We start from the raw sequence: 12,734 nt of genomic DNA, 5'->3' as shown, positions 1-12,734 counted from the left end.
TCTTTCCCACCTTGACCTTGCATCGCCCAAAATCGCGATAAAGGGGAATGAAAATGAAGTGTTTTGGGACAAAACCTGGGCCCCGACTCAGGAGGTGGTGGGACGATGCCGGGCGATGCCCAGGTCCAGGGGCTGCTCCCATCACTCGACAGGGTGCAAACCCCGTGCCCAGGCGTGATGCCCAGCCCGTGCCCCCTGCGCAGAGCCCTGTGTCTCCGGCTGCCCCCTCCCCGCTGCTCGTGCCCCCTTTCCTGGGCACCCAGTGGGTGGCACAAGCCCCCTCGGAGAAGCAGATTTTCCTGCCTGTGCACAGGGATGATCCGGGCATCTGCAACTCAGGGGGACGGGAGGGATGCGAAAGCTCCTGGGGCCATGGGAGGACACGGAGGGGAAGCCAGGCCGGGCACCCCAGGACACGCCACGCGTGCCGGGGACCGGCTGCTGGGACCTCGCTGCAGAGGGGCTCTCGGGGAGGAAATCGCACAGGGGCCGGGGGCAGTCGCCCCGCTCTGCTCGCCGGGGATGGGATGCAAGCGGTGAGTGGCCTGGGGTCCCCACCGTCACCCCGATGCATCCCTCTTTCCCTCTGCTCTGCAAGAGGGTTTGCTTGTAAACAGCAGCCGCTGGGTAGCACTTTTAATCCCTCGCCTCTTGGCTATTATTCATCCCCGGCTAACCTTAAAGCCTCCCCCTTTTTCTCTGCGAGGCACCCCCAGAGCAGAGGAAATTCCTCAGCCCTGACGTGATGTGAAACACGAGCGGCTCGGCCCCAGCCGCCCCCTTCCCTGCCCCAACCTCGCCGGGCCATTTCCCAACCCAGGTTTCCCTGTAGCATCCCATTCCCCCCCTCCCCTTTTTTCCCCAACCACCCTTTTCTGCTTTAGACATTGTAACCCGAGAGGCTGGAAATGCAGCTCCTTTCATCTTCCATTTCCCACATCCTGAGAGTCTGGGGAGAAGGAGCCCACCCAGATGAAGGAATCCCAAATATGTGGCTCCCTCCACCTCCCCGATCCCCTCCACCGCCCCCCGTGCGGCTCCATTCACAAAGCAGATTAGCCATGCTGCCGCCTCCGCGCACACCTCTCCCAAAAAGCCCGCGCTAAAAGCCGACGCACACAAAAAATTAAAATTAATAATAAGAAGAAATCCCCACGCCTGCTCCTCCCGGGGTGCGGGATGGGTCCCTGCATCTCGGCCCCGCTTGCAGGGCCCAACACCTTGCTAAGGCGGAGGGGGTCGGCACCCTAAGGCCCAGGACTGGGTGCTGGCTTAGAGGGGTTTCGGGGTGCTCCAGCACACCAGCGAGGACCTTCTCCCTCCCTGTCCTCGGGTGACTCCAGCCCAGGACGGGACGTGCGGTTCCCAAGCTGTCACCGCTGCGTTGGGGTCTCAGCTGGGTCTGGGGAGACCCCCCGGGAGCCAGAGGATGGGGAGAGGCTGGGAAGCAGCACCCAGCCAGCACCCTGTGGGTGCGCTGGCTCCCGGCATCCACGATCCCGACCCACATCTGGGGGGAGCCCAGCACCCCCGCGGCCCCCCCGGAGCCTCCGTGCACCCCGGGATCGGCCGCATCCTGCAGGGTGATGCCCGTCGCTTGCACCGTGACGATGCTGGGGAGTGCACACACGTTTTATTGCATTTCCAAAGTCACCGGTGAGACACCAAGGTGCCTTCTCGCTGCCGTAGAGGTGACTTGAAGCGGGTGACGGCACATTGGGGGTGTCCCAACTGCACCCATTGCCTGGCCGAGGGCAGTGCCCGCTTCCATGCCAGTGCAGCCAAGGATTGCTCACTTGCACGTAGGTGGGAGCATCTTTGCTGACCCGACTGAGGAAGGTTTCACGCTTTCCCCGAGGACCAGCAGGTCTGCGCTGCCACTTCGCCCCACGCCCTGGGCCAGCCGGTTCTGCGGGCGACCGAGCCCGAGCGGAGCGAGCCACGGGCAGACGCAGCCAAGGTCACGCAATGACTCAAAGCTCATGCTAGGAAAACCACAGCCTTTCTGTGTCAGGGCTTTAATCGCCCCGCAATCCTTCCCTCCCTCCTCCAGGGATGCTGTCCCCTCCGGAGGGGGATGCTCCTGGGGCTGATATGGGGTTGTGCTCCTGGCTTGGCATTGACCTTGCTATTTTGTCTGCAGGACACCGGTGAAAACCTCAATTTTAACCTTCCGCGGGCTGCAAACCTGCTCCCCCTCCACCCCAGGGACTCCTGGGCAGCAAATTGCCCCTCTCCCTCCCCGGGTATCGCCCTGGCCCTCCCCTTTTGCACCTATTTGCTAATTGTGCTGGCGGGGAAGGCGAGGGGGAGGAAATACAAAAAGTAAACTGCGAAAGCAACACTGCAGCTCCAAGGGCCCAGCACAGCAATCAAGCGATAAAGCAGTAATTAAGCCTGATTATCATGCAAGGCAGCCCCGGTTAGACTGGAATGCCACTGAAGAGCCCGAAAGCTGCCGGGATTGTTTGCAGTGCTGAGAAATGATCTTTTGATGTCTGCTGGGAGCTCCTCTCCTGCAGACCTGCCACCAGCACCACGCACCACCCTGGGGTCCTGCTTCTCCCCGGGCACGGTCCCGCTTGGGTTTTCCCTCCTTGCAATCCCTGTGCAATCTCCTCTGAGCTGCAAACTGCTCCCCAGGGGCTCCTGCCAAGCTTTGGGTTTGACCCGGGGGTGGAAAGAGGCAGCCCGGGTCAGGGATGCTGCTGCCTGGTCGGGCCAGGACCTGCAGTCCTGCTTGGACATCCATGTGTCCATGCAAGCGCAAGGCACGCTAAAAGATGCGGGCTGCTCTCCTGCACCCGCCGTCCTCGGCGGCTTTCATCCCGGAGGAAGAGGGTTGGGAAAAGAGGTGATCCCTACGGACGAGGGCAAAGCGGGTAGCAAGCAGGATGGGGTTTGTTTCATGTTAGCTTGAATGTCTGACACATCCCAATGGCCTCGCCCGGGCTGGCAGGGGAAAGGTGAGTACGTGGGATGGGCTTGGGGAGAAAAGGTGGCTCCTAGCCCTGGTTTGGGGTCATTTGGGGAACAGGGATGTGTCTGGGTGGGTTATTCTGGAAAGAGGTGGATACGGCTGGGAAACAGGGCCGCACGCCTGCTCTGCATGGCCAGGGCATGGAGAAACGTCTCCCCATCGCCTCCAAGACGGGGTTTTTTTCCCCAACCCAGAGGGGATGCAACCCCTCCGTGCCATGTGCCGGCAGGAAGAGGCGGCCGCTGACTCAGTCCCCCGGGGAAATTAGCAGTTGGGCAGGTTTACGCACAAGGATGATTTGGCCCCAGATCATCCGGGTTGCAAGACACGCTGCTCCCTTTGACGCTAATTAGCAGGTTTGGGCAGAGCGAGGAAGAAGGCAGCACCTCCCAAGGAGGTCAGGGGAAGGCAGCCCCCAGGAAAGCCCTGCCGCTCCCAGGGTGAGCTTTGTTTGTCAATAAAGAGCCTGGGTTTCCAGGGCAGCCCCTTCGGTACCTTTCATCATCCCGGCAAAGAATTTGATAATGAGTTTGGGGCCAGATGCTGAGTCACCTCGTCCCATGGCCGAGCTCCGACTGGCAGAACCAGTTGTCCCAAATATGCCCAGGCGTCGGGTGGGAATAAGGCAGGAGAAAGGCGCTGCCTGCCCCTCTCCTCCACCCTCAGCTTGCATCACCCCAAATAATAACAATAATATTATTTAAAATTAAAAAAACAAAAAAAAGGGGATGAAGGCGGCTGTGTCAGATTCTCCGCACTTTTCCCCAAATAAAAATGTCACCTTCTGCGTAAAAAAAAAACCATAGGTTTTTCAGTTTTTAGCTGTCTCAGGCCCTAAAAGAGGATGTGCCACATTCTTGGTAAATCTAAAAGAGGCAACAGTGGTGGCGACCCCTTCCCAGCCGGCGCAAGGGTTGAGCTGTAGCTCCATAGCCGACTTTGGGGTTTGCATTTTGGTTGTGTTTTATTATTTTTTAAAACAGAAATACTAAAGGAGTCGGGAGCTCACCAGCATTTCTAGTAAACCCCATTCGATTTCAAGCAATTCATCCCACAAGTATGTGTGGGATGCTGGGAACTCCTCGGTCTCGCTCGGGCGCGGGAGCCCAGATGGGCTTCGTCTGGAATAATTCAGCTCCCGGTGGCTGGAGCTCTTTGCTCTAAATGCTAATAGAGTGAGTAATCAGAGACCGCCATCCAGTAAATTATTTATCTTATCTCTGGAACTCGGGAAAGCATCTCAGACAGTGACTTCTACGGAAAAAAAATTTAAAAAAAAAGGGTTTAGTCAAGAGTCCCCAGCTGGAATCACCACTTTTACTAGAAAAGGCAAAAGTTCAGACACTGGTTTGCCCGCGATGAAGTAACGGCGGCGTGGGATGAGCTGGCGGGATGGGGTCCGGGGAATGCCGAGCACCACCGGGAAGTTGTGAGATTGCAGGAAAAAATAATAAAGTGAAGAATGAGCTTTAAAAATCTGGGATTTTCGCGTGGATTTGGGGAGGAAGAGGAGCTCCGCCACTCCCACCCGGCTGGGTTCTGCCACCCCGGCCGCGGGGATGCTGCAGCTGGGCGGGCGGCACGCCCACGGCCCCGGAGGGCCCGATCCCGTCCCGGGGTGGCGGCAGGGCCGGGACGAGCCTCCCGTGTCCCCGCACCGCCGCTCGCGTGGGCTCCCCTCCTCTCCCCTCCCTCCCCCCACCGCCTGCTCGCGCGCGCTTAGTGAACAACCGCGCGTTCTGTCAAAGCCCTGGCAACGGCGGGACGCGGCGGGACTCCCGTCCAGAACGGGGGACGCGGCCGGCCGGCCGGCAGCAGCGGCGACCGGCAGCAGCGGCTCTCCAGGCCCCGCTCTCCCCTCCGCCCGCAGCCCACGCCGCCGAGACGGAGCCCCCCGCCCCCCGCCCGCCTTTGGCGCCTTTTCCTTCCCGCCACGTCGTGGCCCGCCGCCGTCTCTCCGCCGCGCGGGCCTCTCCCTATTGGCTGTGGCGCCGCTGGGCGGGCCGCCGCGGTTGGGCCTGGCGCGGCGGCGCCGCCCCCCGGCTCTCCCTGCCCCGCCCCCGGCCCCCGCTACTCCCGGGGCCGGCTGGGGGCCGCCGCGCCACACGGGAGCCCGGCAGCGCGCGGAGCAGCCGCGCCGCGGCCGCTCCCTCCCCGCCCCGCTGCCGTCAGGCTCCAGCCTGCCTCTCTCCGGGCTCCCCCGCCCGACCTCCGCCGCTCGGCAGCCCGACCGCCGGAACCGAGCCACCGGTGCCCGGTCCGGTTGGTGGGGAGGTGCCGGGACCGGCCCCGAAATCGGGCGAGGGGGCCGGGATGCTGCTTTCGAAAATTAACTCGTTGACCCATCTCCGTTCCGGGACCGGTGGGGAGCTGCACACCGCTAAACTACAACCGGGTAAGAGAGATATGGCCCGGTTCGGCTCGGCCCGGTTCGGTTGGGGGACGGTTGGGGCCCCGGCGGAGCGCTGACGGCCGCGTCTCGCCCGCAGGGAAGGAGAAGGAGCCGCTGGAGAAGCTGTACCAGGTGGGCCCGCTGCTGGGGAGCGGCGGCTTCGGCTCGGTTTACTCGGGTGTCCGCCTCTCCGACAGCACCCCGGTAAGTGGCGGGGACGGCGGCGGGGCGGAGGAGGAGGAGGAGGGGGAGTCGGCGGGGCGGGCGGCGTGCTCAGCCCGCCGCTCCCCTTGGCTTGCAGGTGGCCATCAAACACGTGGCCCGGGAACGCATCTCCGAGTGGGGCGAGCTGGTGAGTGACCGGGGGCACCGGGAGAAACCGGGGCATCACGGGTGGGGATAAGCCGAGGCCCGGGACACCGCGGGGGGAGCGGGTGTAGGGTCACCGGGGGACGCGGAGCATCCCGGGTGGGGGGGATGCCCAGGCACCGGTGGGGCCGAGCAGAGGAGGGCACCGGAGCATCCCCATGGCAGGGGGGATGCCCGGGCACGGGTGGGGCCGAGCAGAGGGGGGCACCGGAGCATCCCCTGGGCAGGGGGGATGCCCGGGCACGGGTGGGGCCGAGCAGAGGGGCGCACCGGAGCATCCCCTGGGCAGTGGGGATGCCCAGGCACCGGTGGGGCAGAGCAAGGGGGGGCACCGGCGCAGCCCGGGCAGGGGGTACCGGATCCCCGGCGCAGTATCAGCCCCGCTGACAGCATCGTGGTCTCCCCGCAGCCCAGCGGCACCCGTGTGCCAATGGAGATCGTGCTGCTGAACAAGGTGGGCTCCGGCTTCCGCGGCGTCATCCACCTCCTCGACTGGTTTGAGCTGCCCGACAGCTTTGTGCTGGTGCTGGAGCGTCCGGAGCCCTCGCAGGATCTCTTCGACTTCATCACGGAGAGGGGGTCCCTGTCCGAGGAGCTGGCGCGGGGGCTTTTCCGCCAGGTGCTGGAGGCCGTGCGGCACTGCAACAACTGCGGCGTCCTGCACCGCGACATCAAGGACGAGAACATCATCATCGACCTGGCCACCGGCGAGCTCAAGCTCATCGACTTCGGCTCCGGCACCTTCCTCAAGGACACAGTCTACACCGAATTTGACGGTGAGCCCGCACCTGGGGGGATGCTCCCGGTACTGGGCATTGCACAGCCCACCCTGGCTGGGCTCCGGAGGTTCCCCCCTTTGCTGCGGGGGGGCGTGGAATTAATTATTCAGCCGGCTGCTAAGTTGCTTTTTGGCGCGGGGCGGATGTTGTGAAACGGGAGCCGGCTCCCGGCCCTGCCGACAGCCTCCGCCACCCACCCCGCCCCGGGCTGGGGCGGGGGGAGCCAGCCCGACAAAAACAAACACCCGTGGGGGTAGCAGGGGGGTGGTTGCAAAGCCCGTGCGCCGGCCGGTTTGGTTTGCAGGCGTGGAAGGGCTTGGGCTGCTCCACTCCCCTTGTTTGCCTTGGCTTTTTTTTTTTTTCATGGCCAAGGCGGGGGGGAAAGGCGTGGTTTTTCCCCACCCGTGGGTTTTTCTTTTTGCATGTAACGGTCGGGCCTTCCCCGGGCCCGTGCTGCCCTCTTCCGGCACCGGCGGCTTTTTTTTACAACCCAAAGTTTGTAAACAAGAGTCACGTGCTGGCGAGGGGGTGGCGGGTCACACCGTGTAGCCCCCGCCACCACTGGTGCAGCCCCCGCATCCCCGGGGACGCTGGAGCGAGGATCCGGGAGCAGGGAGCATCCGCTTGATGAGATCCGCCCGTATCCCGTAGGAACGCGAGTGTACAGCCCGCCGGAGTGGATCCGCTACCACCGCTACCACGGCCGTTCGGCGACAATCTGGTCCCTGGGTGTGCTGCTCTATGACATGGTCTGCGGGGACGTCCCCTTCGAGCAGGACGACGACATCATCCAGGGTCAGCTCTTCTTCCGACGGCGGGTCTCTCTAGGTGGGTACCCGGCTTCGTGGCAGGGGGATGATAACGGGTTTTGGGAGACGGCGCTGGGCACGCGAGCATCCCACTCTTACGGCTATGGAAGAGGTTGATCTCCCGTGGTTAGCTGGAGGAGGTGGCACATGTCCTGCCGTCCTGCTCTCCTCCAAAAGGGATAATCGACTGGGAGGTTTGGGTGCAGCTCTGAGCACACCCAGCATGGCCTGGGCACTGCGGACGGTAGTACAAGGTGGACAGGAGCCTTCTCCGACTGACCGGCGGTTTCTGGTTTCTCTCCCCAGAGTGCCAGCATCTCATCAGGTGGTGTTTGTCCATGCGCCCCTCGGACAGGCCATCTTTGGAAGACATTTTCAACCATTCCTGGCTGCAAGGCATTCACCTGCCCCAGGAGACGGCAGAGATCCACCTGCACAGTTTGATCCAGGAGCCTGGCAAGTAACAGCTCCACGCATCTCCTGGCCACCAGAAGCAAATAAAACCAGCCTTCTTCCTCGTGACCGTAGCACTGAGCGGGAATCATCAGATGGGAACATGCACATCTTGTCCTGGAGCTGGGCTGGAGACCTGGTCCTCCAAGCGCTGGTGGCCACCATCCAACCCAGCTGTCCTGGACTCCATCTGAATGACCCTGTCTCATTTGATGTTTTGCCAGTAAATTTTTGTTGTTGTTTTGGTGCTGGCTTTTGGAGGCTCCCAAGTGTCTTCCTGACCTGCTGAATTCGGGACCGCGAGAGGATCAGAGACCTTACTGCGAGAAAAGCTTCAACGGGGGAAAACTGATGGGGAGGGAGGGCAGGTACTGCGGCCGAATGGCTGTCTCTTCTCCGCTGTCACCGTGCTCGAGTGCCTTCAGTTGCGATCTGGGCTGTGCTGGAGGAAATACTTGAATCTTCCTACACTGCTGCTTTTCCAAGACTCGCCTGGGTATATAGTTCCTTTTCCCTTTTCAAAAAGAAAACAGGTCAGAAGACGCTTGGGAGCCAAGCAGGTGATGCCTCGCCTCCCGTGCCTCCATCTCACGTGGATTTTCTGGGGTTCTTTGCTTCCCTGTGCCCTCACGAATGCACAAACAATGCAAACCAACAGAGCTGTAAATGTGTACAAAGTTATATAGGAGCAAAGCTTGATGTACAGTTGTTAATAGTGATAACATTTTACCTTTTTTTCCAGTTTTTCGTTTTTAATTTATTTTCATGAATTTTTGTTTTTTAAAGGAAGAGTTCTAGCCGGTAGGATAACTTATTTATTTATTTATAATTCACGTGGGTTTTCAACCCACGCCTTGCTTCTACAGCTGCTGATCCCCCGGTTTTCCATTCGGGTCTTCCCTCCGTGTCTGTCCTGTGTCCATCCCCGGGTCCGTAGCGTTTCTGTTGGATGTCTGGCGGAGGTGCGGAGCGGCTGCCTGCTCCCCAGCTGTCTGTGTACATAGTTCTGGTTGCTGTTGTTTCCTTGCCACGTGCAGATCTCAGTTTGCAGATGAGTTTTGGTTTTCCCCACGGGTGTCTTGTCTGGGGCTGGGGAGGGGGGAGCCGGCCCGGGCTGTCCGCGCTGTCGAGTCTTTACATGTAACCAAGTGTGTAGCCGGCGGGTTTTTTGTTAATAGTTAATATTGTACAGGGGAATTCAGAAATCTTATTTTTTTTATGCGGTTTTAAATAAAAACAAACCACTTGATGTGATGGAGACATCCCTTTATTGCGAGGCGGGATGAAGGATGCTGGGAGCGTGCTGCGTACCGGTGACTGCACCACGTCTACCCTGGGGACTGCTGGTTTGTCTCCAGCCGAGACTAACTCCAAATGTCCCACCCAAAGGCTTGCCGGGCGGCGTTAACCAGGACCAGCCAGCTCAAAGCACCACGGGGAAGGCTGGATCTGGCCCTTGGTGGGGTGTTTCCAGCACCAACTGCTCCTGGCAGGTCTGGGAGACATCAAAGGGATGTGGAGCCCTTTTCGTTTCCATTCATCCACAGGCTGGTGCGGAGCATGTGCTGGGGACAGCGAGTAAACAAAGATCAAAGCAACCTTACGAAATGCCGGATGTTGTCAGCCAAATTAAATTTTGGTAAGGCAGATCCTGTTGCTCCGGCTCTGTTGGCGCGGAGCGGGTGTTGCATGCCGGGTGCCGGTGGGTGAAGAAAGCTGCCGGCGGGCTGTCCCCACCTCCAGCTGGGCTGCGGCAAACGCAGAGCGAGAGGAAGTCGATCTTCGGATTACGAGAAGTTGGTTGCTATCAGTCAGCAGCGGTAACGCTTCGCTCGAGCTTCTACTCTCCAAACTGTCAAACCCCACTTCCCAGCTCTGCAGCGCTTTGGCTTCAGGGGTGTTAGGTTTTTTGGTGGTTTTGGGTTTTTTTTTTTTGCCTTTTTAAAAAATTAATTTAATGTGCTGAATTTTGAAGCTCTGTTCCCGCTTGACCTCATGGAGCACCTGCTGCTGTGTGCACAGAGGGCTGTGTGTCTCCTACTCCAAGGAAGGGGCATGTTTCCCTTTCTGCAGGTTACTTTGCAAGTCCCCTGGCCAGATCTGATGCAGAACAGGGCGGTTCTTTCCTCGGCTTGCCCCAGGGCTTTTTTGCTTAAACTCCTTGCCCAGGGAGTCCCCCCTTTCCCCAGCTCACCCCGGGCTTGCCAGCACTGCTCTGAGCCGTGGGGCTGCTGTTGGAGGGAACAGGGGGTCCTGGAGCCACGTCCTGGCCTCGTGCGGTGACCTGGTGTGCTGTGTCACTGCTCTGCCTCTGCCTTCAGCAAAAAGTGTTAACTTGGTTGGTTTGTTTGTTTTGCTTTTTGCTTTTTTTTTTAACTCAGCTGCATCTTTCATCTCCTCCTCGAGGCTGCTAGAAGCAGGAAGCGCCGCTCCAAACGCCTTCAGAGTTTAGGCCTATTTTGAGATGTGGTTTGTATTTAACCTCCTCTCTTGCTTTTCCCCCGGACCATCCGGGAAGCTGCTCTTACGCGAAAGCAAACCTCTCCGCCACGCCGCCTGCTACCGCGAGGAGCCCAAGCCCCTCGGGCGGCCACCGTCCCCCCCGGCACCACCAAAATGCTATCGCGGCCACCCTGGCTGCAGGCTGAGCTCGGCCCACCCTTCCCGTAAACGCTCGCTAACTGCTGCGGTGTTTCTTAGAAAACTCGCCACAGAAAGGCTGAGCAGGTCTGGTGCGGGGCTGGGGTGCTGATAGTCACTTCGTTTCCGCCTGTTGCTGATGATTTTGCCCCCACCGGGCTCACGCTGCAGGAGGGGAACGGTGCCATAGTGTCTCCTGGCAAGATCCCGCTGCCCGGGTACCGTCTTGTCCTGCCAGAGCCATTGGCCGCGTCCAAGGTTTGGGTGTTGGAAAAGGAGCGGTGCATGTTTCATCCCCTGTGCTTCCTGTGCAGTAAGACCTTCACGAGGCCGAGAGCCACCAGATTCCTGTCCCAGACCTCTGCCATGGGGAAAGGACCACGATAGATGTGATGGGGGACCTGAAGATGGGCAGCTGCAGCATCGGCTGCCCCTTGCTTCCCTCCATGACACCCGTGACCATTGCATTGTGGCATAGGGACTGCACATGGGGGCTGGAGGAAAGGAAAAGGCCTTTTCACCCCTCGTTTTTCTCCTTGGTGGGGGGATGTTCACTGCCTTTCAGGGCCGTCAGCTATGACAGGAGAGGAGAAAGCCACAGGAGTTACCCAGTAGGAAGCGATTTGGAGCCAGCATCGCGCTCTCGCCTCCCTTTCACAACTTTTTATTGCTCCCTGGTGTCAGCAGGGGAAGTACCCGCAATTCAGAAAGCAGAAAAAAAAGGACGAAGCAGGACCAGGATGAGATTTCTGGCTGCTGGACCTCCTGTTCTGGGAGCACTGGAGTCCCATAGACTGAGGACTTGCAAAGCGCCAACACTCATCACACCTGTGGTTTCCCGTACACATCCATCCGCAGCTACGGTGCTTGGCCATGCAGAAAGGACTGGCCAGGGGAGCCTGGAGCCACAGCAAAAGGGCCGCTTGTATTTTCCACGTCCCTTTCTGGGAATGGGAGATGAGCAACAGCCAAACATCTGACATGGCTGGAAAAACGCAGTTGAGCACCGAGGAGAAAAGCTGCCCAGGGAGCGGGGGCCAGGCTCGCGGCAGGGACCAGAAGAGCAGCAGAGTCGGAGGTGGCATCTTGCCTCGTATCCCAAACATCCAGCTGCCCCTGAGGCAATGTCTGAAACCCTTTGGCCCTTCTCGGTACAGTGAGTCACAGGAGCTATTTTAAACAGCTGCCTTAGGATGAGGTGAATTATCAGCAAACCAGGTGTCCCACAGCTCCAGCTCCCCGGTAATTAATCCTTGTGGAAGTCGGTCTCCGAATGCTTTTTGCCGACGGCCCGTGTGGCAATAGCACTATCTCCACGGGGCATGTGGGGAAACTGAGGCACGGTGCCCCAACTCGCCGGAGATCTTTTGTGGTGGAGCTTGGGCTTGCCCGTCTTTCCCTGCCCTATCCCTCCTCGGGCTGGGACCGGCTGCGGAGGAGCTCTCAGCTTCAGACCTCCAATGTCCCCACGTCCCCTGGGCAGGGGATTTAATCTTCCAGGAGCTGAGCCCAAAGCCCTGCACCCCTCTCAGTATGAACCTGGGGTGAAACAAGTCCCTTCCCAGACCTCCTCCGAAACCCTCCCTGTGCTGTGATGGGCGAGGGGGCCCAGGTGCTGGTTTCAGGCACCTGGAGCCCCGCTCGAGACCAAAGTCTCATGTTTTGGGGTTTGCACCGACCTTCCCGAGAGTGGGATCTGCGCTAACCCTGCCTCCGTGACACATCGAAACTGCATCACTCGGCCCGAGAGTTGGTGGGGGTTTTTATGAGGAAAAACACTTTATTCGCAGTAAAAAAAAAACCAAACCACAAAACCTTTCCAGTGTGTAAAGCTGAGTCAAATTTAGCAGCTTCAGCTAAAGAAACATATTTTTAAAAGGGGTAATCAGAGTGTTTCTTTCATCCTTTTCCAAGCTTTTGGTCCCCTTCCTCCAGAGTAATATTTTTGTGTCCTTAATCACCGTGTTTATTACAGTTAGGAGGGGGTTAAGCAACCTGAAAAATGAAACAACAGCTCCTGTTTCAAATTGAAGCAGCCACTTCAGTTAACCTGAAATGACACATAGGCGCGCGTGTGTGCATTTGAAGGGTGAGCGGGTTGCAGGGACGGAGATTTCACCCTGCTGCAAAAGCTGTGAGAAAAACAGAAGCGGCAAAATGTCATTTCAGGTCAACCTCTGCTGAAATTCTTCATCTTCTCCCCCCCCTCCCCGAAATGGGCAGGCAGGGCTGGGCCCCCCGGCACACGTGCATGGCCTCGTAAGCCATCGGTACCGACCCCAACGGAAACCGCCCCCGCGCTGCCAACCGCG

The 12,734-nt window shown here is 59.4% G+C and overlaps 1 protein-coding gene across 1 annotated transcript; it reads left to right on the top strand.

Moving 5' to 3' along the window:
• Nucleotides 1–5,057: 5,057 nt before the first annotated feature.
• PIM1 (Pim-1 proto-oncogene, serine/threonine kinase) lies at nt 5,058–9,028 on the top strand. Its single transcript, XM_072844716.1, has 6 exons — nt 5,058–5,375; nt 5,470–5,576; nt 5,674–5,724; nt 6,151–6,517; nt 7,172–7,348; nt 7,636–9,028. The coding sequence occupies exons 1-6, from the start codon at nt 5,294–5,296 to the stop codon at nt 7,791–7,793; spliced, it is 942 nt and encodes a 313-aa protein (XP_072700817.1). The 5' UTR covers nt 5,058–5,293; the 3' UTR covers nt 7,794–9,028.
• The last annotated feature ends 3,706 nt before the right edge of the window (nt 9,029–12,734 follow it).

Source organism: Ciconia boyciana, chromosome 23, assembly GCF_034638445.1.
Source record: "Ciconia boyciana chromosome 23, ASM3463844v1, whole genome shotgun sequence".
Lineage (NCBI taxonomy): Eukaryota > Metazoa > Chordata > Aves > Ciconiiformes > Ciconiidae > Ciconia > Ciconia boyciana.
The sequence above is the reverse complement of the archived record's forward strand: the minus strand, read 5'-3'. Positions and strand labels throughout refer to the sequence as shown.